We start from the raw sequence: 27,954 nt of genomic DNA, 5'->3' as shown, positions 1-27,954 counted from the left end.
CCTGCATCGGCAGGCGGACTCTCAACCAATGCGCCACCAGGGAAGCCCTACATGAAGTTTTTAATGTAGTATTGTTTATGGATCCTACATAAGTAGTGAAAATATGAAGACATGCATGGCAAGGATACACACCAAATTCAGGTTCATATTTACAGCTGCAGAGAGAGAGGGATGGGTCAGCGAGGCATATAAAAAGGACTTCAGTTTTATCTGTTTCCCTTCTTAAGCTTATGACTAGTAGATAAATAGGTGATGAATAGATATTTACATGGATATAGATAGATACAGATATAGATATTTCTTTTTTTTGTTTTTTTTTTTTATTTGTCTGCTTCAGGTCCTAGTTACAGCACACGGGCTCTTCGCTGCGGCGTGAGGGCTTAGTTGCCCTGAAGCATATGGGATCTTTGTTTCCCAGCCAGGGATTGAACCTGAGTCCCCTGCACTGGAAGGCGGATTCCTAACCACTGGACCACCAGGGGATTCCCCAGATATAGATATTTTGATATTGTTCCTTGGATTTTTTGTACACTAGAAATATTTTGTTGAATAATTTCTTTTTAAAATTACTGCTCAGTAATTTATAGCTCTTAATAGATATTCCAAGAAGCTGAAGTCTTTTAGGGTCAATATGTGGATCACATGAAAGAAAATGCACAGTCTCTGTTCCCTTTTTAGATTAATTTATCAAGTGATGAAGATTTAAAATATCAAGTGACTTTTTCTAATCATTTTAGGGTGTGATGTCAGCTGGGCTGATGCTTGATTAAGGAGGCTCCTCCATTTCTTCCCCTGGAATTCCTTTTACACTTTGGTTTTTCTGGTTGAAGTAGGGAACATAACTTCTGTGAGCTTCTTTCTGAAAGCAGCAAAGAATGCTGGTCAGCATCTTTATTTAAATACATGGACAGGTGGAGACTGATTTGGGGAAGAGCCAGGAGTGAAAGTCAGTGGGGTAGGGATAGGCAGGGGGTGGCGGTTTAACAGGCTGTGGTCTCAGCCGGGCTTACAACAAAGACACACTGGGAGAGAAAAAGAATGCAGCCTAAGGCAGCCAGGGAAGAAATCGTACAGATGATTCCAGACAGAATGAAACAGATTGGAGCTGCCAGAGTACGGTGAGACCTGCAAATAAAACCTCGGGGCTAGGAGAAAGGATTGTGCTAATTGGAGTGTATAATTTAAGAGGTGAACACAGTACAAAGCCCTAGAGGGAATGACTGCAGGTTTAATTAAAGATGATTTTCCATAGCCTTGTCCTTGATTTAAAAAAACATCGGCCCCAAGAAATGCTGGAAAAAAATACGTGTGCCTTGTTAGACGGATTTCTCCTTCTTTGAAACTTAGCTATGGACATCCATTGTCCTACCCATAATTTTCCCCCATGGGGATGGCTACTGGATTTAGGGTACTTATTCAATGGCTACCTCCACCCCCAGCCAGGTATGACCCCAAGAGGGAGAAATGATACAAACACATTTCAATACTAAGGAGTAGAAAGTGTCATACATAGACAACAAAGATCAAATCAAAAGTTCTTTCAGGTCCTCCAAGCTTCTAACTATGGAATTGGAGAGCTTGAGAACTGTGGGGTACAGACACGTGTCCCTCACAGGAAGGTGCTCCAGTCTTGCTTATAGAGAGTCTGATGGTGGCCTTGAAGACTTAAGGTGTGCTGTCAACTCCACTGAACTCCCCCTGGTTTCACACCTGTGGTCGAGCAGAATCAGATCAACGATGGGAACAGATCAAGAAGGAAGAGGGAGGAGAAAAAGCAAGGGCCTTAAGGGTAGAGATCATCATTTTTAAAACTGAAAATGAGCAAGAGAAGTATTGTAAGTAACTACACACAGTATCTCTCTAATTATATAATAGTAGGGTGCTGTATGTTTATATATGCTAACATACATATAAACGCTAATCCTGTTGCTTTCCCACTTTACAGATAAAGAAAGCAAGGGGCAGACACTTAAGGCAGCACCTGAAATCACATAGATAGTAAGCAGCAGAGCTGGGGCTGATTCCAAGCCCAATGCTACTGACTGATTGATTGGCACCATGTCTTTGCAGTTACTCAAGCTTCCGATCTCATGAATACACTTACCATACTTACTTGCTTCTGGTAGATGGTCTGGTTTTTTTTGGCCGCCCCTCACGGCTTGCGGGATCTTAGTTCTCTGACCAGGGATCGAACGTGGGCCCTTAGCAGCAAGAGTGCGGAGCCCTAACCACCGGACCACCAGGGAATTCCCCTGCTTCTGGTCGATGTTTATGCTGTGCCCGACCTTTTACATTTATTGTTCATTTGCACCTTTCTACTCCACAAGATAGTTAAGGCAAATATTCTTAATTTTAAGAGGAGGATACAGAAGCCCAGACAGAATCAGTTGCCCAAAGACCCCAGGCTGGGCTGTGACAGATCCAAGTGCTTTTTTCACTCTGCCAACCTCCTAGAGCCCACTTGAGGCCCACTGTGGACCTTATCACAGTGAAGACCGCGCCTGCCCCACCCACCCCCTTGCAAACTTCAATCTCATGGCCCCTCGGGTATTGTTCTGAGCTAGACCTTCCTGTATGATATTTGTATTGCATGAACATTTCTGTGGAGGAAATATGCAGATCGATGTACCAGAATCAGACTGCTTCATCGGGCACCAAGGAAGGGCCTGCCTCGATGCATATTTAGTTTTGCTATTTAAAAATTTTTAATTATGAGAGATGCCCTTACTTTGTTTGGGGAGGCTTACATCACAAGATGGGAGCCAAAAGACGTGATGGCCCATACACAGCCCTCACACACCCAGACCCTCCCCCTCAATAAGGAATCTGACAAAAGCAAAGATGATTAAAGTTTAAGATCCCTACCAAGAGTATGTGCTGGTTAACTTGAAGGAGAACAAATGTCTGATTGTTGGGTCTCTGATGAATGTGGTGGAGGGTTGTGATGTGGAGGAGGGCGGGGGCCCAGGGGCCCCCCTATGGCTGCTGAAAACTCTTCTAGCAGGTGCTGCTAACCCCCTTATAATAACCTAAGCTTGCTTCCTATAGGAGTCTTTCTTATGAAATAAGTGGCACTAAGGGAACTATATTCAATATCATGTGATAACTCATAATGGAAAAGAATTTTAGAAAGAATGTGTATATATATCTATGTATGACTGAATCACTTTGCTGTACAGCAGAAATTAACACAAAATCGTAAATCAACTATATTTCAATAAAAAAAACAAATAAAATTAGCGGCACTATAGCTTGGCCTCAGGGCCACCATTTAAAATGAAAGGGGAAGGGCTTCCCTGGTGGCGCAGTGGTTGGGAGTCCGCCTACCGAGGCAGGGGGCGCGGGTTCGTGCCCCGATCCGGGAGGATCCCGCGTGCCGCGGAGCGGCTGAGCCCGTGAGCCCGTGAGCCCGTGAGCCGTGGCCGCTGGGCCTGCGCGTCCGGAGCGTGTGCTTCGTGGCGGGAGGGGCCGCAGCAGTGAGAGGCCCGCGTACCGCAAAAAAACAAAACAAAAAAAAAATGAAAGGGAGAGACCAGAGGCGGCAGCAACATTATTATTATTATTTTTTTTTTTTGCGGTACGCAGGCCTCTCATTGTTGTGGCCTCTCCCGTTGCGAAGCACAGGCTCCAGACGCGCAGGCTCAGCGACCACGGCTCACGGGCCTAGCTGCTCTGCGGCACGTGGGATCTTCGCGGACCGGGGCACGAACCCGCGTCCACCGCATCGACAGGCGGACTCTCAACCACTGTGCCACCAGGGAAGCCCGACAGCAACGTTATTTTAAAAACCTGAAATGCACAGCGTGGTGGGCAAGCTCCATCCACTTTCCTGAGGAGACAATCCCATCTGACAACTACAGGTAATTTAAAAGCTCTTGCGTCATGAGAACCTACTGTATAGCACAGGGAACTCCACTCAGTGCTCTGTGGTGACCTAAATGGGAAGGAAATCCAAAACACAGGGGATATATGTATACATATAACTGATTCACTTTGCTGTACAGCATAAAATGACATAGCAGTGTAAAGCAGCTATACTCCAATAAAACAAAAACAGAAACAATAAATAAATAAATAAATAAAAGCTCTTGCAAAGCCTTGGGTGGAAAACCAATGCAATTTCCAGACTCAACCAATCCTGTATAAAGATCTGAAGAGTTAAGTCATAAAACATCCATGGCAGACATCAACATTTACTTCCCCAATTACTCATAAATAACCCCCAAGGACTTTTCACTGAAACTCTGACAACATAAAAATAATGACCCCCTTAGTAATGAAGTTAGTTTTTGAGGGAGTTGACTGGATTAATGATTGGTTATCAGTTTAAAACCTCTTCATTTCTGCTCGTTTTTCCCCAGACGATCATCACTGAATTAACATTCAGTTTGATATCTGTTGTTGGCAATAAAATGGGAGTTTCAACTCTTAAAGGGTTCTGCCTTCAGGGTCTGCAGCTCATTAGAAATATTGCTTTGTCTGGTTCATCCTATACATGGATGAGTCATTGTTGATATCAGGGAGGTGGAAGGGTGGGAGACTGCTTAAGTAAGGGCAATTTCTGTTCCGAACATTAAATGTACAGCCTGCTTGTAGAGTGGCTTTATGAAGTATCTTTCACGTTTCCTCCACATAAAGATCATAAATTACGAAGCAGCACCTTGGATTAAATGAGACTCATGATAAAACACAAGCAAAAAGAGCAATTAAGAGCTTCCTCCTGGGTTCCCTGGTGGCACAGTGGTTGAGAATCTACCTGCTAATGCAGGGGACACGGGTTCGAGCCCTGGTCTGGGAAGATCCCACATGCTGCAGAGCAACTAGGCCCGTGAGCCACAACTACTGAGCCTGCGCGTCTGGAGCCTGTGCTTCTCAACAAGAGAGGCCGCGACAGTGAGAGGCCCGCGCACGGCGATGACGAGTGGCCCCCGCTCGCCGCAACTAGAGAAAGCCCTCGCACAGAAACGAACACCCAACACAGTCAAAAATAAATAAATAAATATATTTAAAAGCTCAGGGAAAAAAAAAAGAAGAGCTTCCTCCTAGAAGTTATAAAATATTTTATGGAATTTAAATTCCCGGCCCAAATATAACACAATAACTTTCTTTCTTTGCACACCTAGGAAACAACAGAAGAATGTACAGAAAAGTGGTTTGTTGACGGCCAGGGCATCATTCTTATCCTTTCTTCCCTCGGTTTTTTTCCCAGGGACAGGATGATAAAGTGTGGACTTTTCTTCCACTCCTTGCTCTGCCTTGCACACCAGTGTTCACATGCTTGTCTTTCACGTGTTTGTTTGATGACCTAAACAAGATGCTAGAAGGGATGGGAGAGGAAGGAGGAGGAAAGGTATTTCTCCAGGTGTTCTGTCAGTCCCGGGTGTGCACAGATTAGGCTTTGGCTGTTGAAGCGGACCCGTGAAGTGGAGCCTGTTGAAGCTAAATCCACACCAAAGGCTTGTGATCCTCAGAACCATGGGTGGAACTCCCCACAAAAAGCAGAAGAGGACAGAGACGTGGAACCCACCTCCCGAACGAGCCAGTGTGTGAGTGAGACGGGACCAGCCCCACTGGCTTCCCTTAGTTCCCCGACCAGGAATCGAACCCGCGCGCCCTGCATTGGAAGCGTGGAGTCTCAATCACTGGACCACCAAGGAAGTCCCCGGAACCTGCATCTTTTATAATGGGCAGTAAGCTCATGTGCTTTTTGCTTTAGAGGGAGAAACAATCTCTATCCTCCAAGGCTGTTTGCTGCACATACAAACATATTGAAAACATTTGTCCATAACTAAGGCAATGTCTGCCCACAAACATGCAGAAACATGAGAGACCTGCATAGAACTGTCTCCTTACAAGGATAACACTGAATTTATATATGTGTGTGTGTGTGTGTATAAATGTGATCAAGTCAACAGCACTAACATTAAAAGTGCCCTTTTTTAAATCCCCATGTTTGATAGGACTTCCTACCTCTAGAATCCACCAAAACAAGGTGAACCCCAACCAGCAAGGTCATTTAATACACCCTACTTGAAGAGCCTAAAGCCAAAGATAATATGTAGCAGAGATAAATCTGGCCTTATTTATTCAATGGAGCCAATAAAAGCACCAGAAAAACAGATTTCCAGGACCTAATTTGCAGTCGTTCTCGTATCAGTACTCTACTGAGATGCCCGTCTGCTGTGCTGTGGTGGGAACATCCACACAGCCGAGAGGTGAACAGTCCAGTCTTACACAAACAGTTCATCCCCAGGCAAGCAACACCACAGTGGCATCAGAACCCTTAAGAAGTGAAGCATTTCCAGCCCTTGCGTCTGAGTCGGGGTGGAAGGGAACTCCATGAAGTCTGGACTGTTCTTTCTTGCTCACAGAAGACCGTGAGAAGCCACCTGATTTTCACAGGCAGGTTACAAACACATAGCTAGTTCCGTCCCGAATCCCAAAGGTAATGGCACTAGCTCCCAGTAGTAACTCTCCAGGATCCTTTGGGTTGAAATAAATTCAAGGAAGAAGAAAAGAGCAATGTGGAAAATCACCGGTCCCCCCGTCTGTGTCCAGTTTGAAACTGGCTTTCCCAAAGTTCCAATTACCAAATACCCTGAGTTCTTCTGTGTTTTCGGACAGACCACAGACAAGGGGTCCTCCCCACCCACAGTACTTCCCCGCCAAGCCACCTTAAGCCATTTGAGCCATCAAAGGGTCCTGAGGCTAGTGCCCAAAGCAGGGGTGAAAGGAGGGGGATGACAGGGGTGGGAGGAAGCTCCTGCAAAGTGCCTACACTCAGGGAAGATCCCCGAGAAGCAGAGGGAAACCCCAGCACCTTTGACTCAGAAGCAAAAATGAGGTGGGAGCAGGGGAGTGTCGATCAGCAGTCACACGAACAGGTGGCTCTGGGCCTGGGAGTCTCAACGAGCAACACCCGAGGGGCAGCAAAAAGAACAAGCTCAATCCCAGTGGGCTGGGCGTGGAGCAATGCCCAGGGCAGCACTAAGCCACAGGGCAAACATCTGGCTCCCACTCTGACTGTGGAAAGGGACAAGCTCATCTCCCAGATGCTCCCCAACCTGCATCTCCAGGTGTGGGCCTAGTGCTTGGCTGGCTATCTCTTGGCTGTGGCCCCTTCTCTGTACCCCTCCATGAAATGGTAGTCATGACTCAAAAAGGGCTCATGTTCCCAACCATTTAGTCTTCTTGGAAAGAGCCTGATGTAACCACGTACTCCCCTACTGTTGATAAACTGATTCTGTGCAGCACACAGTCCTTCGTGGGGACTCCAGGTTGTAAATGAAAATCAAATATCTGTGTGTTGCAAGAATTGGAAACCACATTACCCTGGGCTTCTCTTTCTCCTAATTTTGTTCTCTCAGGAAACTGATGAAAGGGCGCTCCATGACAAGCTGCTAAGGCCAAGCCCAGGAGCTTTTTGTTAGGGGAGAAGGCATAAGAGCCCGGAAACAGAGGGGCCGCAGTACAGAGCCTGGCTGCCCTACAGCTCGGGAGCCCTTTGTTCTCAGGACTGAGAGAGAACCGGGCAGGTGGCCGAGGACCCCTCCGACCACAGAGCCTCCCCACGCGCCCCCGCCAGCTCAGGGGCCCGGCTCACTGTAGATGGAGTTCCCAGCTTTCACTCCTGTACATGGCACTGAGAGTAACCCCTGTAAGAGGCAGATAAGCCTAATGGTCAAAGGGTTTGAATCTCAGCTCTGTAACTGTGTGACCTCGGGTAAGCTGCTTAACCTTTCTGAGTTGATTTTCTAATCTGTAAAGTGAGGATAATGCAAAGCACCTCATGAGATTAATGTCGAGATTTAATGAGATAAGGCAGGTAAGCACTTAGCACAATGATCAAGAAATGGGAACTATTATTATGATTGTTGTAAATGGACACCACTCCGTAAAGTTTAAACTTAGATTCACCAGTGTTCGAGTGATCACTGGGCCAGAAGTTGGATACTTTGGAGTCATTTTCCTAGTCCTGTGCTTTAATTCCCCTCCAGTAGAAAACACAAGGAGAAATAGATAATGTGCTCACGTCACAGCTGCCACCTGCCGTGACAGCACAAGCAGGGTGCCATGTGATCAGATGTGTGCATCAGACTACACAAGAATGACCCAGTGGCCCAGGGCCGCTCAACCTGGGGACCTTAAAAAATGCCTAAGCTCTGCTCCTACAAATTCTGATTAAGTTGGTCAGGACTGGGGTCTAGGCATCAGCTGTTTTTCAAGCTTCCCAGGTGATTGAAACGTACACTCAGGTCTAAGAATCACTCTCCTAGCTGGGAAGGAAACAGCTGAGTTTTCTTGAAGAATCTTTTATCATATTTATTCAATTGACAAACACCAGGGGCTTGATTTATAAGACCCAGTTCTAACCTCAAGGATCCTAGAGTCGAACAGAAGAGATAACAGGTGAATAGCCAGTAGTAATACCGTGGAGACATGCCACGAAGCTGTGCACACACTTAGGAGGGGTCCAATCCAGCTCTCCAGAGAAAGCCTGTTGGTGGAGAGTGTGTTCCAGACCCAGGCAATAGTTTTAGCAAAGCTTTGGAGGAAAAAAATACAGAGAACCTTCCAGACACCCCAAGCTTGTGGCTTGAGCGCTCAGGGGAGTCAGGGGATGCCAGTCCCTGAGCAAGGGCCGGGAGGAAAGGCAGGCAATGTGTGATGTGGTAGGATCAGAGGCCTTTGGAGGAAAAGTTCATTCTTATTTCCTCTGAAGACCGTAACTTGGGCTGGTCAAGCCTAACAGAAGTCCTGCAAATTCTGATTTTTCTGTACTCACAGGGTGCACGGGTTTCTAACAATAATTGGAATATCTGAGAAATCTGAAATCTTGAGGATTTACACCAGATGGGCAAAAGGGAGTTTTAGTGAAATGCAAGGGGCATGGCCTGAGAGAGGGTTGGACTAGAAGGCAGGCAGAGCCAAGGGCACAGAGTCACTTTCTGTTTCCTTCTCAAGCCGGGGATGTGTCCCAGCCCCTTTGCTTTCACTGCCTGATCTGGAGACACCTCAGGTGAGGTCTAGGATCAAATGACAAAAGACCTGAAAATGAAAAGCTAGATATAAGCGCTTGGTACCCTTGTCTGCAGAGCATCTGACAAAGTGAAATCATCATGTCAATGTTGTTTTTTCCAAGGCAAACACGTAAGCAGAATTGTAAGCAGCTTCATTTATTTGCGTAAATAGCTTGTAAATAAATCATTGGTAAACATTACAAAATTAAATACATTTTCAAAAGCTTGCCAGTGTACATAAAATTCACAAACATAGTTCTTTTAAAAAATAAAATATGTTCAGAGCACCCTTGATATAAAATGCCTGACCCCTGTCCTCTGACAGGGCCACCTAGAGACACCTTACAGTATGGGGGGTTTCTGTGGGGAGGCAGTGGGGACCTCCTGGAGGAAAGCAAGAGTTTCTCCTCTGACCTTTGACCCCGCCCACATCCATCTGCATTTTGATCCTTCTCCAAGGATCTGGTATAGAACTGAGAGGGGCAGGGTAGGCATCCCAGGCTCCGCTCCAAGCAAAGGGATCAGGGTGCACAATTAGGGCCAGAGTCCTCACCACACGCCACTGAGAGAAGCCAGAAATGAAATCTCCACCACGCTTCCAAACCAGCAAATGCTCCTGTATCCACTCTCTTGAGAGGAGGTGAGGCTTTCTCCCTTTTACACCTGCTCATCACTCAGCTCACCCCACCCTGGTCTGATGCTGCCCGGGGAACCGAAGTGACCAGAACTACTTCTAAGGAGGAAGAAACTTAATCTGCTCACTTCCTTATGACCTGCTTTCATGGAGAGAGAATAACACATAGTATTTGGTTGAAAGCAGAGGAAGAACTGCTACACGGCGCTTCCTTGTTCCACTGCAAAACACCCCTCAGGTAGCGTGGGCATTTCTCTAGAAATCTGAATAAACATTCAAAGAAAGGGTTCAGAAAACTTGAATAATACCACAAATGAGGCAATAAGTACATAACCTGGCAAAGCATCTGATTAACAAAATGATACAAAGTCCATAAATTAAGCCCTTGACCAACTCCACATTGTTGTAGTGTAGCTCATTAAAATAACGGATACACTGAATTCTTTCACTTTGGTGCATAAAGTGAACGTTGTAGGTCTCCAGCACTCACGCAAAGAATACCGAGTGGCCTCGTGAAAACATACGTGCCGTGACCTCCAATGAAAGGATGACCACAAGTGTATTCCATCAATGTGAAATAAAACTCACATCAACATGTTAACTTAGTTGCCTGAAGATATATACAAGCACGAGAAATTCAACTTCTGAGTCAAATGTACAACTTCAGAAAAAAGCCTAAGAAAACCATCATCCCTGTATAGTTAGGTCCTAAACATCTGGTTTCTCCAAGAAGATGCCTGGCCCAGCCCAGCCCTGTGTGTCTGCCTGGTTTGTCAATTGCCTGGTTGGGCTGAAACCAGAGTGGTGATGTCTTTGCTATTAAAATATTACACCATCAAAACCTTTAAAAACAACAACAAAAAAGTAACATTCCTGAATAAATGTCTAATAGATACCACCCCTCCCTACCCCCAAAAAAGTTGCTCATAAGGACAACTATTCTTTAATAAAAGTCTTCGTGAAGTCGAAATCCCTTCTTGGGTCTCCAGGAGAGCTCCACCTCGTCCGGAATTATACAGTCTTCTTCTGTGGGGGGCTCAGTTTCCTCATGCCTCTTACCCGGGAGAGCAGCTCCTTGATAAATTCCTAAGAGATCAGAAGAAGTTATTATGAGGGGGTCACGCTATTAAAATTTGGGTTTAAAATCTGCTTGAAGTCATTGATGTCAACTGCAGTTAACCTTAGTTGATGAGCTTAGCTGGGTGTGTTAACTCAACTGGTACAATATGGGACAATTTTAAACAAACGAAGATGCTTAACCTTCACACCATCCTGCTTTCTCACTGTTGTACTCTTTAGAGAGAAAACCAAGCTGCCTTTATTCACTGACATTAACCACTTGGCCCCTGGAGGCCTTTGTGGCTTAGATCAATGCCTCCCAACCTTCACTAAATCTTTAATCCGTGCATACAAATCGCCTGGGGAGCGTGTAGACTCTGAATGAGTAGGTCTGGTTAGGGCTGAAGATTTTGCATTTCCAACTGGCTGCCGAGTGATGCCAGTGTTAGTCTCTGGACCACACCTGAAATAGCAAGACTAGGCCAGTGGTCTTCAAATTTGAGTGCACATCAGAATCACTGGTTGTGGGGGGACCTTATTATATAAACCAAAGAGTGCTGGGCCCACTCCCAGAGTTACTGACTCAGTAGGTCTGGGGTGCGGCCTGAGAATTTGCATTTCTAACTGGCTCCCAGGTGACACCTATGCTTCTGGTCTCAGAATATTCCTGAGAACCACTGGTCTAGATCACAGTAAGAGTCTCTTGACTTTATTTGACTACAAATCACAGTTTGAAAAGAAAAACAGACACGTTTACATTTACAGCCCAGTACGTACAAAAACATACCTGAAGTAAGAATTTAAAGAATGAATACTTACTATATGCCATGCACCCTATCGTTCCTATTCTGTTCTAATTTCATTTAAAAGGTAATGCTGGGGGAGACCCACTAAAATGATGTCGTGACTATTCATGGATGAAAACCCAAAGATTAAATAAAGGACAACCTAGAATGCTTCCCACTTTAAACGCTCAGCAATCTTTCATTGTTGCCTCATGAATTAAAGTTTTTGCCTACCAAATGTCACATTTATTAGATAACAATTACTTTGTCCTCCTTTTTTATATTTGTTGAAGCAAAGCTGACAGCCAGTCAGACTTTCTGATCAGCAAAGGACAGCCAGTGCACGACAGAACTGTGCACAGTAGGGGCATCCCAGAGCAAAAACACTAAGGAGGCTTCCTCGCCATCACGGCCTCTGAAAACCAGCTCTCAGACAATCTCGCCTACCAGTTACAACCCCTAGTCATAGCACGCAGACTAAATGATCCCTGTGCTTCTCTCCAGCTCTAAAACACAATATGCTTAAATAGTTAATATTTTATTAGCCACCACGATTTCTTTTTTTAATAATCTTTTTGCTATTATAAAAATAACGTGCTTTTTCTAGAAAATACAAACCAGCAACAATTACTCTTCAGAATGAACCACTATTAACATACGTTCTTCTATGGAAATTATTTTTACCTAATTAAGATCATACTGTATAAATATATCTTTTTTTCACTTAGCATCATGTCAAGGCTTTTTCCCACAACATTAGTCTTTTTAAAAATTAATTTTAATGGTTATACGGTCCTTTATTATATGGATGTTCTACAGTCTGCTTAATTCCTCCATCACTGGATATTTGGTTGGTTCCTGGCTTTTCAAAATTATAAATAATGCCCCAATTAACATCTTTGTGTATAAATCTCTCTCTGCAATTTGGATTATTCCCTTTGGAGAGCTATCCAGTAGTAGGTCAAAGGACATAAACATTTTAATCACCACTGTTTCTGAACTCGGACACAATGGAATACACGGGAGGTAAAATGACACCCTATTTTAGTTTTCTGAACACTACTTTTATCTAATTTAAGAACTTTCTAGGATGAAATAATGTCAAATTTCCCCACTTGTATTTTCCCCACTTATATTCAATTTTCATTTTGTAAAGTTAAATGCATTTCCTGTTGCCCCCTTTACCATGTGGTTTAAACAATACATAGGATACTGAGCATACAGTTTTAATTTCATTGTTTTTGCAATCTGTTACTCAAATGACTGCTGTGAAAATTTCAGCACTGAAGTGTAGTTTTCCTTTCCCTTTTTTTTTTTGAAGCAAAGGTCAAAATCACAAACCTTATCATTTATCTTAACTCTGGTCATATTTCTGCACTATTTTAATAACATGTTTTTCATAAAGACCATTATAAAAATAAAGACTAAAATCACATAAGGAATAATGTACCCTAAACTACAGACCTTTCTTCTTCAAGAGAAAAGCGATTTGGTAATTTAAATCAAATTTTCTCCAAAAATTGGTCATGCATAAATCTCAGTGATTAAAAAGTTTAAATAATGCATCTTATATTTATGATATATTGACATTAATGAAAAACTCTAATTTTAAGTTTTATATTAATGCAATTTATATGTCTATAACTTAATATAACTGTATTGTACATATTTTAAACCATTCAATAAATTTGCATAATGAGATGCTCAGCTAAGTTAAAAAATAGCAAGACGAATATTGATTCTTCAGAGAGAAACTTGATAACACCACTTGCACAGAAGGATTCTGTTGATCACAGATGATTCTCAAAGAAGATTCAAGGATCTCTAATCAAAAATAATGGGCTTCCCTGGTGGCGCAGTGGTTGAGAGTCCACCTGCCGATGCAGGGCACGCGGGTTCGTGCCCCGGTCCGGGAAGATCCCACATGCCGCGGAGCGGCTGGGCCCGTGAGCCATGGCCGCTGAGCCTGCGCATCCGGAGCCTGTGCTCCGCAACGGGAGAGGCCACAACAGTGAGAGGCCCGCGTACCGCAAAAAAAAAAAAAAAAATATTGACTGATGGGTCTTGGCTTATATTACTCAAAAATACTTTATATAAGTAACAACATATCTCATTCACTTCCAAAACAGATCACTTGGACTTGGGTTGGGGACACTACTTTAGTCAAAGAAGGACTGCCCCTTTGAAGAAATGACTTCTGAGTTGAAACTTGAATTAATAAAGAGATCCAGCTTGAAGAAGATCTGGGGTCTGGGTCATGGCATGTGGGCAGAGTTACTGCAGAGAAACAAGCAAGGAAGTGGGTGTGCCTGGTACAGAAAGGCCAAGGTGAGCGTGATGGGCGCCATGCTGGAGGTGCGAGGGCTAGCTCACCAGGGCCTTGTAGGCCACAGTAAGGCCACGAGGGAGTATCCTCGGTGTAATGGAAGACCACTGGAGGCTTTAAGTAGAGAAGCAACATCGTCTGGTTTAGGGTTTTAAAAGATCCCTTTGGCTGCTATGTGGAGAATGAGTTTTATGAAGACAAGAGTGAAAGAGAGATCGGTTTGGAGCTGTTGCAATGGTCCAGGCAAGGGATGCCAGTGGTTTAGAGTAAGTCCATGGAAGCCAAAATGGAAATAAATGGGTAGATCTGAGATCCATTTCAGAGGCAGAACCCAGACCTTGCTGCTGGACTGAGAGCGGGAGTAGGTGCAGGGAACAGGCACAGGAACAAAGGAAATGAAGGTCACTGATCCTTAGCAGAACACTGGCAGAGGGTGGTGATGATTACCGAGATGGGGGTAACTGGAGGAAGAAAACAACAAGTTTACAGACTTGAGTTGCCTAGTAGGTACCTGAGGGTAAGTGTCAAGAAGTCAGATAAATGTAACTTCGGGTCTCAGCTCATGGCTGAAGACATAAATATGGGCATCACCAGCATCTAGATCAGTGGCTTTCACCTAAAAACAAAAAAAAAACCCCTAAAAATCTCTATGTGATCTATCCACGGTTATAGCAACCTAGTACACAGAGATGCAAGAAGGAAACAAAAGTTTTCTGTAAAAACATAACTTTTACTACATATGAGATATTTTCTATTCTATTTCATCTTTTGAAAAAACTACAGGTCAAGACCACTTAATGGTTACCACCCATAGTTTGTAAACACAATGATCTAGACCCAGGCTATTCAATACAGCAGCCCCTAACCACAGGTGGCTATTTCAATTTAAACTAATTAAAATAAATAAAAATTAAAATTCACTTCCTTGGTCACAGTAGCCACATTTCAAATACTCAATAACCATATACATCTAGTGGCTACCACATTGGACAATGCAGATATAGGATTTTTCCATCATCTCGGAAAATTCTATCGAACAGCACAAGATGACAATACTTGGAATCAAAAGCCAGCTGAGAAAACTTTGGAAGAAAGTGTACATAGAGAGGAAGAAAAGGCCAAAACCAAGGCCAGAGGCCCTCTAACAAGTGAGATCTGGCAAAAGAGTCGGAGGCGGCAAAGGACACCTTAAAAAGAAGAACCAATGAGATAGGGGAGAACTCAAGAAAGTGTGCTGTTTTAGTTTATTTTTAAAATGTTTAAAAAATTTTTTTAATTGAAGTATAGTTGATTTACAATATTGTGAAGAAAGTGTGCGGTTAAAGCCAACAGAAGGAATTGCTGATGAGAGGCTGAATCAGTCAAAGACAGAGCTATTGGATGAGGCAAGAAAGGGGCCACTGTGTCCTGGAGGAGAGAAGGTTCAGTAGAATGGTTGGGATAGAAGCTCTCAACACTAAAAGGATTCCAGGGACTTTTCTGTAAGCAGCTTTATTAAAATATAATTGTTATGCCATAAATTAGACATATTTAAAGTATAAAATTACTATGAGCATACCATCTGTACAGTGAACATAATGGACCCATCCAAAACCTCCAGCAGTTTCTTCATTTCCCTTGGCAATCCCTCCCTCCTCTCCCTATTCCTCCTACCCCAGGAAAACACTGATCTGTTTTCTGTCACTATAGATTAGTTTGCATTTTTCCTGAGTTTTCTATAAACAGAATTGTAACACTATATACTTTTTAGTCTGGCTTCTTTAGCTCAGCATAATTATTTTGAGGTTCAGTGATACTGTTGCATGTATTAATAGTTCATTTCTTTTGTACTGCCAAGTGGCATGCCACTTTCGAGAAATATCACAACTTGTTTACCCATTCACCTGTGGATGGAAATTTGAGTTATTCCCAGTTTGGGGCTATTACAGATAAAGTTGCTAAAACATCACGTACAAGTCTTTGTATGAAATATGCTTCCATTTATTTTGGGTAAATACCTAGGAGTGGAATGGCTGGGTCATTGATCTATTTATGTGTCTGTCCTTACACCAATACCACCGTCTTGATAAGTATAGATTTTTATAAGAAGTCCTAAAATCAGGTAATGTTAATCAGCCAAATTTATTAATCTTTTTCAAAACTATTCTAGGTCCTTTAAATTTCCTTAATAATTTTAGAGTTATTTAGCTTGTAAATGCCTACCAATAAAAACCTGCTGGGTTCTCACTGAGACTGCATTAAATCTATAGATCAATTTGGAGAGAACGGACATCTTAACAATAATGAATCTTCTCACCCATGAAAACGGCATATCTCTACACCCATCTAAGTCTGGTTTAAGCAACATTTTGTGGTTTTCAGTGTACAAATATTACACATCCCTGTCAGATTTATTCCTAAGTATTGTATATTTCATATTTATGTTATTGTGACTGGTATGCATTTATTTCAATTTTACATTGTTTGCTGCTAGTATCTAGAAATACAATAGATTTTTAAATATTTATCTTGTATCCTGCAAGCTTGCTGAACTCACTTATTAGTTCTAGTAACTTTTTTGTACACTCTATTGGATTTTCTACATAGACAATCATGTTGTCTGTGAACAAAGACAGCCTAAGTGAGTATCAGCAGAAGAGAGGATAAGTGTATTATAGTATATTAATACATAAGAATGTTATTGCTTTTTTCGGGAAAGACCACTGCCCTGCATTTGCAGTACTTGCATTCTCTTGGGATTCCAAAAAACTTGATTTGGGGAGAGAAGAGAAGCCTCGCCTAACTTCTTTGCAGTTAACACTTAATTCTTTGGGGTCCTTTACTTGGCAAGGAAAGTTGGTAAAGTGAATAATACACTATTTTTGGAAGATAAGCCTGGACAGTTTGAAAATGTTAAGTTTGGGCACAATTATTTAACCCTGGAACTGCACCTTAAAAGCCAGCAGAGTAATAGAATGTTCTGTTGCCCAGGAGCCCACTGAAATTTTTTTTTTTTTTTTTTTTTGCAGTACGCGGGCCTCTCACTGCTGCGGCCTCTCCCGCTGCGGAGCACAGGCTCCAGACGCGCAGGCTCAGCGGCCATGGCTCACGGGCCCAGCCGCTCTGCGGCATGTGGGATCCTCCGGGACTGGGGCACGAACCCGCGTCCCCTGCATCAGCAGGCGGACTCTCAACCACTGTGCCACCAGGGAAGCCCGCCCACTGAAATTTATAAGGAATTCCAGAAGACACTTGAGTGTGGGCAGGTCTGCTAAGACAGTATAGTCGCAGGACCTGGGAGGCCCGGCGACCCTTTCAGGTTTCCTATGAGGTGAAGACTTGTCATAATGACACTAAGATATTGGCCTTTTTTACCATTCTCAAATAAACAGAGGATTTTCTAACGAGTGGAAAGCAGATCCCCATGAGAATCTAGATGTCTTACTAAAGAGATCCATGTCGGTTTCTAATGTATTCATGAATTATAATAAAGATGACTATACACACTTTTTAAAATGTTACTGCACAGGAATGCAATAAAAATGAATAAACTAGAGCCTCCTGTATCAACATGGACAAATCTCACAAATCTCACGTTGGGCACAATAAGCAGGCTGAGAAAACTTGCAAAGTATCATTTATATAGTTAAAAAGCATGGAAGATAATTCATGTGCACACTTGTCACTCCTACTTGGTTGCAAGGATCCAACTCCTCTTTGTTTTCCTAGCGTGGAGCTTAATACACAGGAGGTGCTCAGCAAAGGTTTGCAAAGTAAAAAAATGTGTGTCTGAAGCAATTAATTCATACAGCTGAGGCATTAAAGTGAAGTAGCAGAAAGAGGCAACCCAAGAATCTTTGTATATCAATGGGGGAGGGTGGAATTGTACAAAGTATCAACTGGCTCCAGCTACCATGGAGGAAGGTTCTAGAGGGTCTCCTTTCAGCCCTGGAACATTAGGCCACCTGGGAGAGTTAGGGAAAAGGAGAAGCACTTGGAGAAGAGCGGAGCCTAGGATGCTGGGGGTGGAGGGTCAGGGAGGCATGTGCGCGCGCACACACGTACAGACGAGATCAAAGAAGCAACAGAAAGAAAAGAAACATTTCCAGTGACCCTGGAAACCTGACTTTATATGACATGCAGCCACCTGATTTACAGAGAGACTCCTAAGAGAGAAAGAAGCCAAAGTACACTTCTGAAGGGATCTGGCAGCATCATGAGAACACAAGGTCCCTCCTCGCTCTGGAGTTTTGGCCGTGTGGCGCTGGCACAGGGCATGGCCTCGCAGTGGCCACACTCTCTCTGAGCTCTTGTCCTGGATCCCTCCTGGGTCCCGTGGCTTTCAGCTGCCACCCCCTCCTGCCTGCTGGGGTCTGCGCCAGAGGCGGCAGATGGATGCGCATTTTGTAATTAACACCATAGGCAGGCGTCTGGGACCCTTCCCTAGTCGCTCAAAGTGAAGTGATTCATCCATTACACTCAGTGATGACACTGCTCTGCTTTAAGGAAGGTGGGTCCAACGGAAAGGGGGAAAAGGAGAAACCAGGGTATCACTGCAAGTCGCTGCTCTGTGCATGATTTAACTGCACTCATGTTCTTTCAAGCATTTCAAGTCATTGGAAAAGATAAACAAGATAAATGGATATCATGCGGTAGCCCTTTGATTGGAAGTATTTCCTGACAAAAGGACTTTCCAAAGAAATGCTTAAAACCGCAGCTCGGTGAATGGTGCCACCAACCACAGTGATCGTGTAGATCATGCAAGCTCCGAACAAGGGCACCCAGCAGAATGCTGGATGCTCTACCTACTTGCCAGAAAAATACCACCCACCCCTTACACGGAGTACCAACCGGGGTGAGGAGAAACAGCAGGGGATGGTTCTGAAGCGTGGGATCCATGGGAGTCAGCGACTTCCCCGTGTGCTGCCTCCTCTTTGTCACCCCAATCAATGCACTAGTCATTTCCTAAAAATGCACGTTCACAGGCCCATCTGCCCCAGGTCCTGAGCCTCACTGCCAAACGACGGCAAATCAAGTCACCTCGCGCACGTTCTACATAGCTACCTGACGCTTCTTTCCAAAAGCCTGACATCCAACAGATGACATGGAAATGGGGGAAGTAGTGATCGGGTGGAGAAAGAAGAATTTCTTTTTTTTTAAATTGAGATGTAATTGACATATAGCATTATACTAGTTTCAAGAGTATGATGCAATGATTCAACATATGTAAATACTGCGAAATAATCATGACGGTAAGTCTAGTTAACATCCATCACCACAAAGAGTTACAATTTTTTTCTTACGCTGAACACTTTTAAGATCTACTCTCTTACCAGCTTTCAAACATACAATACAGTATTGTGAACTAGAGTCACCAGGCTCTATGAGAAGAATTTCTAGATCCAACAAAGATTAGATACGTGAGAACAATGGAAGGGTAGGTAGTACGCACCTCTTTTCAAACGTGTTAGCAACACCTGAAAACTGTTCCAAATGGCAAAATGTCCTCACCCGAAGAACTGGCTAAGCATTTAAAAATCACACTGTAAACTTTCATTGGCTTGGATATCGGGGTCACACAGGAAGCCAAAAGGGGCACGCAGTGAATCAGCGCTGAGGAACACAGCTTCGGGGGCGACCCCATCCCTGTGTGATGCTGGGATTTGCTCCCCGCAGCCACTGGCATTATTCAGTACCACAAGTGCCATCATCACTCATCACTGAAATACTTCACTTCCCCTGCTTTCTTGGAGGGAAGGGAGAGGGTTTATCTTTAGAGAGGTTCGTTTGCTGACAGGGCACACCAGAACTGATCCTGTTTCTCATTATCTGAAAAGAGGTTTATGAATCTGCTCTGGGTGAGGGTTTGTGCCTGCTGTGCTTATAATGACTTCTGCCAACATGAATTCCTGAAGGTCTTAACAGCATCCTGGTTTCCCCACCTTCAACTTAAAACCACTGACACTATTCTATTTATTTTCTTGACTATCCACTATTAAAGATTAATTTGTTCTGCTGGTGAGAGCAGTCCCATTAATCTATTCTAGAGATTCAGACCACTGCTCTTAGATTAATTTATTTTGTACCCAAATTCTAACCCTGGTTTATATGCAGCAGAACAGTTCATTTGCCCTCACCAGATTCAACCTTACTGGCATTTAATTCTTCCTTCACTTACTAATGGGTTTCTCACAATCCGTACACTTGCAATTCCCTCAACGTAAGGTCCACATAAGTAATCCAACCACAGTAAATTATCAATGGAGTAAATTCAGCAAAATTATAATCTCCCACTTTATAATCACTAAACAAACTACTTTCATCATGGGTCCCATTATCAATGAAGAACAATATTATTTACTACAAATACATGAATCTTGTCTAAATGAAAGAACCCCATTTCTAAACTGTTTGAGACTTGCTTCTTTGATTGTGACTCCCTTTGCTAAAGATATAGAAATCCAAAAGTCATGTGTCAACTTGTCTTTAACTCATATTTCTTTCTTCTGTCCGTTTAAGTCTAAACACAAAAGAATGTAAAGCTGTTTTTAATATAGGGTTGATCAGCTTTTAAAACATGATCATTCATTCTGAATTTAATGGAAAAAGAAAAGGCCATAAAATCACAATCAATCACTGGAAAATGCCAACCATTTGAAGGTCCACTGCCCTTTAAAGCCTGTACCTCTTCCACCAAGTCTTTTATAAAATAACAATCATTAATTTCTTGCGGGGGGAGGTCGGAGGGGGGAAGCCTCCCAAAGGCAAGATGCATGTGGCTCTTCCTATAGTGGCATCTCTTTCTTCTTTCCTAATGTTTCCTTGCAATTACTCTTCTCATCATCATTATCACTATTCTCATGGTCATCCTGCTTCTAAGAGTGTAGTAAAGAATTTAACCTTGCCCTAAAGGAGGTCTGGTCTTTGCCCTAGAATCCCAGGTGGCAAGCTCTAAATCCTTGGAATGCCTCCCTGATAAAAGTGCCTTTGTTTACCCGGGGACCTTGGGCCATGCAAGAGAGTCTAACAGTGTGATTTCGGGGGTGGGGGGACGACACACTTCAGGTCATGTGGTATCAGCACTATATCCCCAGGGTCTGGAGACTGAGGTTAGCTACATGCACAGTCAACCATGTCTACGTGTCCAGGTCCCAATAAAAACACTGGACTCCCAGGCTCAGGTGAGCTTCCCTCATTGGCTACTCTGTACATAACACACACATCACAGCTGAGGGAATCAACACTGTCCATGACACCACTGGGAGAGAACAGCCTGAGGCTCTGCATTTGAATTTCCTGGATTCTGTCCCACATATCTCTCCCCTTGCTGATTTTAATCTGTAGCCTTCCACTGTAATAAAACTTAACTGTGAGTATGACAACTTTAAGTGAGTTCTGTGGGTCCTTCTAGCAAATTGTCAAACATGAGTATGGTTTGGGGACCTTGGAACTTGCAATTGGTGTCAGAAGTGAGGATGGTCTTGGGGACCATTCCCTAACACTGCAGAGTGCTGAATTAGACCAGGAAATAAATGCAGAGTTTTGCTCCATGATTACATGTCTTTGGCAAGCTTTCCTAATATTTCAGGGTTGATTTTCCTCAATAAAGACAATCAGAATCAGATTTATAAATACTCCAAAGTAGAGCTTGTGCTCACCTAGTAAGAATTAAGAGACAGAGCACAGGATGTCGACTCAAAATGTGTCCAAATGCCAGCTCCAGCACATCCCGGCTCTTTTCCCCTGGTCAGAGGAGGCCTAATGAACGTGTGTGAGCAACTGACATACTGGGACTAAAATCCTTTGGGCCACAGGTGAAGCTTCCCATGTTTCTGGCTAATAAATCCCAACTCTTTATTATGTACCTGTCTAATTACACTAAGACATAATTAGGCTCTCATCGCCAATGGCTCCAACCACTAGAATATCATTCTCATTGATTTGGGTCTTTCTTTGTAATTTCCCAATTCTCACTTTTCAGAAACATCGTTCTGATGGTGACAGCTTTCAAAGGGTAGATTTCCCTGCATGTAGCCTGCCTCTTCTGCTTTTTCTAGCAGAGTACAGATCCCCTAAAGTCACTCTCCATTAAGCAACTGGTTCCTAACTTAGAGAACCATGGGATAAGCTGACACCCTGGCATTTCTGTCCTTTTATCCCTATTGTAATATTCTTTGAGCATTGAAATTCTCACCATAGTTGGCTGTGTCCTTCTAAGAGATTGTTTTTAACAATCACATATTCACTACCCTAAGTCCCTAGATTAGTTACGGGCACGCAGATTTCAATAAACATTTGTTGAGCAAATGAATAAAGAGAACATAGCAAAATGCCAAGCCATGCCTTCTCCAGTCACTCACCCAGCCTCTCCCAGTTTATATTTTCTCTCTGCTGCAGTCGGCTCAGTGATCAGGGGCTGGGAGTACTTCCATGTACACATAAACTGAACAATGTTTTAAACGACAGGTTAAGATGTTAAATGGAAAAAAAAAAGATGTTAAATGGATAGAGGACTGACGTGAGTAGTATGAGTTGACAATGGCTATCACCAAAGCCTGTCAGAAAAGTAAGATGCAGTCACTGTGACACCAAAGCAAAGAAGGAGAATCTGCCTTCCTACCACCAACACAGGACGAACAACAGAGCAGGCCGGCCTTTTTGAAAGCTCTGGTCAATTCCTATGTGCAAACAATAATTAGACATCCTTCTTCTGTACCGTCACATGGCATGACATTTCCATGACCCAGCTGACTACTGGGATTCAAAGATGCCTTTCACCACCTACTCACAGACTGAGTCATCCTGAGTGAACCCCTGATGCATATCAACTTACAGGCTTTGATCGCTAAGATGATAGGTAGTACCTCGACCTCCATATAACAGAAAGGAAATAAATCAGAAAGAAAACTCTGATGTTTATCAGAGAGCAATGGCACAGCCACCTTTAACTATAAAAAGAGGCTTCTAGAAGTCCACAGATAGAACTGGCAACTCCCTTAACAGATGGTAAGAGAGAGGCCCTCAAGCCCATACTACATGCATTTTTCTGTCCACCATCCCAGTACAATGGAAGTGCTCCTCCGTGATCCTGAGATTTGGAAACCATGCGAAGTAAGAGTGAGAAATAAGAAAAGAAGCTCCTCTCTAGCCTGGCTAGCTGGCCTCGACATCCTTCTCCCTGATTTCTACAATGTCCACTAGGATCCTTCAAATCCAAGTAATAACCAAAACAAAATTACTCCTTTTCTACCTTTAGAAGAAACATCCTTCTTCTACCTTTAAATCAGCTCTATTTTAATATCAACTACATCAGAAATGGCATTTGCTCAAGGGGAAAAAATTAAAACACCATTCTTACTAGTTAATCACTAATCTGTTAAGTGTGGTGACCACAATTATACTGCTGTGTTTTCTAAAGGGTCTAAGTCAGGAAAGATTTAAATGTCAAGGGTCCACAGTTTGGAATATGAATCAACATGGGGACACATGAGTCCCTTTCTTATTAGCCAGGGACCCACACAGGATGAAACCATGGAGCCACAGTCTGTGACAGAAAGTGGCATGCCAAAACAATATCACTTCTGTGAAATCAGCAGCTTCTTTAAAGTCTGCTCTTCAAACTGAATATCATTATCAGTGAATTTGGGCATTTTCGTATTTAATATGTAATGGAGTAGCACGGCCTTATATGGAACCAGATTCAACTAGCATGTGTCAAGCTCCACGTTATTTGCTTTCCTATGTACCCTGACTTCTCCACTTATTTACTATGTCACCTGACGCAAACTATGCAGCCTTCTGTGTCTCACATTCTCTAGCTGACGATCATAGTGCCAACCTCACAGCTCCGTTGCGAAGGTGAAAGGAGTTAATACATGTGATTAGATCAGTGCCTGGCATGTGCTCAGTAATGACTGAGCTGTTATTATCATTGTTGTTGTTGTTATGGCTAAGAGAATTATCATTGCAAACAGCCCTTACTAAAACCGAGGGAGGTGGTTATGATTACCTCCATTTTTATAAAGGAGGAAATGGAGGCTCGGAGAGGTTGAGAAAATTGCTTAAAGTCACACACGTTTGCTGCCGGTGCTGGTGTAAGACTCTTGATTCAAAGCCCAGCCTTCTTTCCACCCCTCACTCCCCACCCCAGCCTCTGCAATGAGACTATAAATAGACGTGTCTGATTCCGCAAAGATGGCTTCCTTACATTTCTAACTTCAAAGTGGCATAATAATTGTATGTAAAATTCTTTTGATCAAAAAAATAGCACCTCCAGAGAAGACGACTTGAAAAGGAACATCATTAAATTGTTAGGCATTTAGCTGAGATAAGACAAAGTCCTTTAATGTCCTAAAGGTCTTGCCGAGTCAAGCAGCTTAGGAAGACTGGCAGGATAGAAAGAAAGAGCACAAGATCAGGTGTCAGAAACTCGGGGATGAGTCCTGGCCTCTCTGCTCACTGCTATGAGGTCTTAGACAAGGTACGCGAGTTCTCTACTTCAAGTGACGGTTGTGAGATTAAATAAGATAACGCTTGTTCCCGCAACCTGAACTCTAGAGCTCTGGGGAAACACAAGCTATTATGTCTATCATCACAATCCAGGGGCCAGTAAAATCTGTTTCTTATGCACGTAAGCTCAAAGGCAAAACTACCCAAACTTTTCTGAAACGATTCTTTAACAGATCAATGAGCTTGACTGAAATTCCCCAGCATTTGACACCATTTCCATTCCTAGAAACCATGAGCTAAACAAGGAACACGAGAGGCTCACTCGTAAATTCCAGCGCTTTTTTCTTCTTTCTCCCTTTGGAACTCTGAGAGCATTCAAATACCATATCCTTTCATCTCATAAGCCTCCTTACAGAGACCGGATGAGGAACGCTTTTGTTCCAGGAGGACAAGACCTTGCATTTCATCTAACTGTTGTGAATGAGTGTAAATATTTTTCTCCCTAGACACTGCAAAACCTCGAGGGAGAGGGGGACTCATGCATATCCAACCTTTCTCACCTAAACACCAAAACATGAACTTCTCCACCCAGAAGAACTGAAGAAAAAGGGAATGATAAAGTGAGTAAATGGCACGTCTATACCCCCCAGTCCGGATCTACTCTCAGCAGCAATCCCCTACCCCCTCATCACGTGTTAATTCATCAGCATAATCCATCACTTTTCCTGACTACAGTCCCATTAAGCTTGTCTAACCCTTCACAACAATTTGCTACTGCTCTCCAAATAGCTAATTGTTTTCACTCTTACATTAACTTCCCAACTAACTATAAATAAAGGAGTTCTAGTCCCCAAAGAATTAAATGGTGAGGTCTTCTGCCACCTTCCCATCCTTACTTCCAAAAAGGCTGAAACCGGATGATCAACCCTCAGATAGGAGTTAACAGGATCAAACTCTTAAAAAAAAAAAAAAAAAAAAAAAAACTCCAGAAAAAAAGATGTCCAGATAGTGACAGTATGAGGAACCCCCCTGTTCCATATACACACACACTGAAAAAAATCTGATTTGCAACCTGGTCACTCCATGGTGAGACCCACCAATGGACAAGCTGTGCTCACACAGATTCCAATCAGTGTACTGGGTCCTAACATTCAAACATGGGTACACTCCCCAGAATCACTAAAGACAGACAAAAACAGACAGAAAAAAAGGTGATTCTGAGAAAATGCAGAGGGCAGAATAATCTTGAGAACAAAAACAAAGAAAATAAAACATTTGACTGATATTCTCAAAGGAAAAGAAAAGAAATGAGTGCATCCATAATATAAGAAGAAATACTAAAATGAAATAGTAGACAATGATTTAAAAAAAGAGTTCTTAGATATTAAAAATAAGATAGCTGAAACTTTTAAATATCAGTAAAATGGCTAGAAGATAAAGTCAGGGAAATCTTTCAGAAAGTAGAACAAAAGATCAAGGAAATGAAAAACAGAAGGGAAAAGATAAGAAATTAGAGGTCCGATCCAGAAGGTAAAACATCTAAATAACAGGAGAGCCAAAAATATAGAATACTGAGGGGAAAAGTAATAAATGATAAAAGGCAAGCTTTGAAGAACTGAAAGGCATAAATCTTCAGACTGAAAGAGTTTACAAGGGTGGGAGGAATTGGGAAATTGGGATTGACACATATACACTATTGATACTATGTATAAAATAGACAACTAATGAGAACATATTGTGTTGCACAGGGAACTCTATTTAATGCACTGTGGTGACCTAAACAGGAAGGAAGTACAAAAGAGAGGGGATATATGTATACATATAGCTGATTCATTTTGCTGTACAGTAGAAATTAACACAACATTGTAAAGCAACTATATTCCAATAAAATTTAATTTAAAAAATAAATAAAAGAGCTTACAAAGTACCCAGCACATGAATAGAAAAGGACCCACACTAGAGTGTATCACTGTAAAATTTCAAAATATGGAGATAATCCTAAAAGTTAACTGAAGGGAAAAGAATAGGTCACCTACAAAGGTCTGAGAATGGAAAAGGCATCAGACTTCTTAACAACAGAAGTAATACAACAGTAGAATAATGCCTTTAAAACTGAGTTTTAAAAATGAATTTTATTCTAGAATTCTACATCATCCAAACTATTGATCAAGATACATTTTCATATATGCAAGGATGGAAAAATTTACCTTTTATGCATCCTTTCTCAAAAAGCTACTGGATGATGTACTCTAACTAAAATGAGGAAGACTGGGATTTAAGAAACAAAGCATCTGAACAGAACTTTCAGGACAGTAGCTACTCAGTAAACCCAGAGAATAACTTCTCCAGATTGTTGCATAGGGACTCCAGGAAGAAAGCCTGGAATGGAGAAATAGTAATTGTATGTTGGAGCATACAAAAAAATATATTACAAGTTTGACAAAGATTCTGGAGAGTTTAACAAAAAATATCAATAGGCACTAAACAAAAATAAATGACAAGGTAGTTATCAACTCCAGGAAAAACAAATGACCATACAAGAAAGGAGGAGTGGTCATATTTTACTGTTTGACTTAGCAGCGAAAAAATTTGTTTAAATCATAATATTATGAACCTTGACTACTGACTTAAACTAATACTGTTATATAACTTTATTGAGGGGATGGAGGGAAATGAATTGTGTGGAGAGTGAGGGATCTATCATATTTCCTCTGAAGTCAAGAAGTGAAAAAAAAAGTAGTAAATGTATATTTAGGAATAAAAGAGTAAATAGCAGAGAAACAGCCAAAATTGTTGTTGTATAAAAATATATAAATAAAGTATGTAAATATAAAATATACACCTCTAGGGAAGGGGACTAAGGAGTGGGAAAGACACTCCTACTTTTTCTTCATAAGCCTAATAGTATTTTCGGCTTTCAAAATTATGAATATGTATTACATTGATTAAAAATATATATTTTAAAAATTAAAATTAAAAAATATCTATGAATACAGAATGTAATCAATATAAAGGAAAACTGGAGATTGTAAGAATAAAGCTCAAATAAGTAACTGACCTCAAACCAAATTACCCTAAAACCCCACACTCATTTAAATTTTACACACTCTTAAAAGCATGCTTTCCTCTCACTTTGTAATTATACCACTTCAAAAAAACAGAAGTCCTACCATCATTGCTTTGATATTGCAAACAGACTACAAAACATCTGACGGATCTTCTAATTTCTCTGATTTATCACAGGAACAAACTGAAAGTACCTCTTTTACCAATATATTCATAACTGACCAAATTCTTAATTTGTACACTGTTCAAGCTTTTGGTCATTAGAGTATACATTAAATGCTTTGGTCTAATCAAACTAACATCTATTGTTTTTTACATTAATACTTACACACTTGACAAATATCCAAACAAACTATAAAATTTATCCTTCCAATCAAGGCAATCACTCAATTATGAATGACAGAATCAGTTTTAAGCTTTAAAAAAATACATACCTATACACTAATAGAATGTATTCTCCAGTTATAAATCTAAAACTTTCACTGAAATGATTCCAAACCCTCTCACAATTTCCTCTGAAGTTTGGCCTTTATATAAAAGCAGGCAACACACCCAATTCCATTAGTTTTAAGTCTTCCAGAACCAGACGTGCTGAGGTTTACAAATAAGCAAGTTAGTACTATTCAAACCCGTGAG

The 27,954-nt window shown here is 42.1% G+C and overlaps 1 protein-coding gene across 1 annotated transcript in view; it reads right to left on the bottom strand.

The window, feature by feature from the left end:
* Nucleotides 1–9,160: 9,160 nt before the first annotated feature.
* The window catches only part of PPP1R14C (protein phosphatase 1 regulatory inhibitor subunit 14C), an 85,849-nt gene continuing 67,055 nt past the window's right edge, over nt 9,161–27,954 (bottom strand). Inside the window, exon 4 of the mRNA XM_029224215.1 lies at nt 9,161–10,740. Coding sequence (XP_029080048.1) covers nt 10,666–10,740 — 75 coding nt within the window. The 3' untranslated portion in view covers nt 9,161–10,665. The remainder of the gene's footprint in view (nt 10,741–27,954) is intronic.

This window comes from Monodon monoceros, unplaced genomic scaffold, assembly GCF_005190385.1.
Source record: "Monodon monoceros isolate NGI ecotype Baffin Bay Population unplaced genomic scaffold, NGI_Narwhal_1 Super_Scaffold_15, whole genome shotgun sequence".
Taxonomy (NCBI): domain Eukaryota; kingdom Metazoa; phylum Chordata; class Mammalia; order Artiodactyla; family Monodontidae; genus Monodon; species Monodon monoceros.
This window is presented reverse-complemented; position numbering and strand designations above follow the sequence as displayed.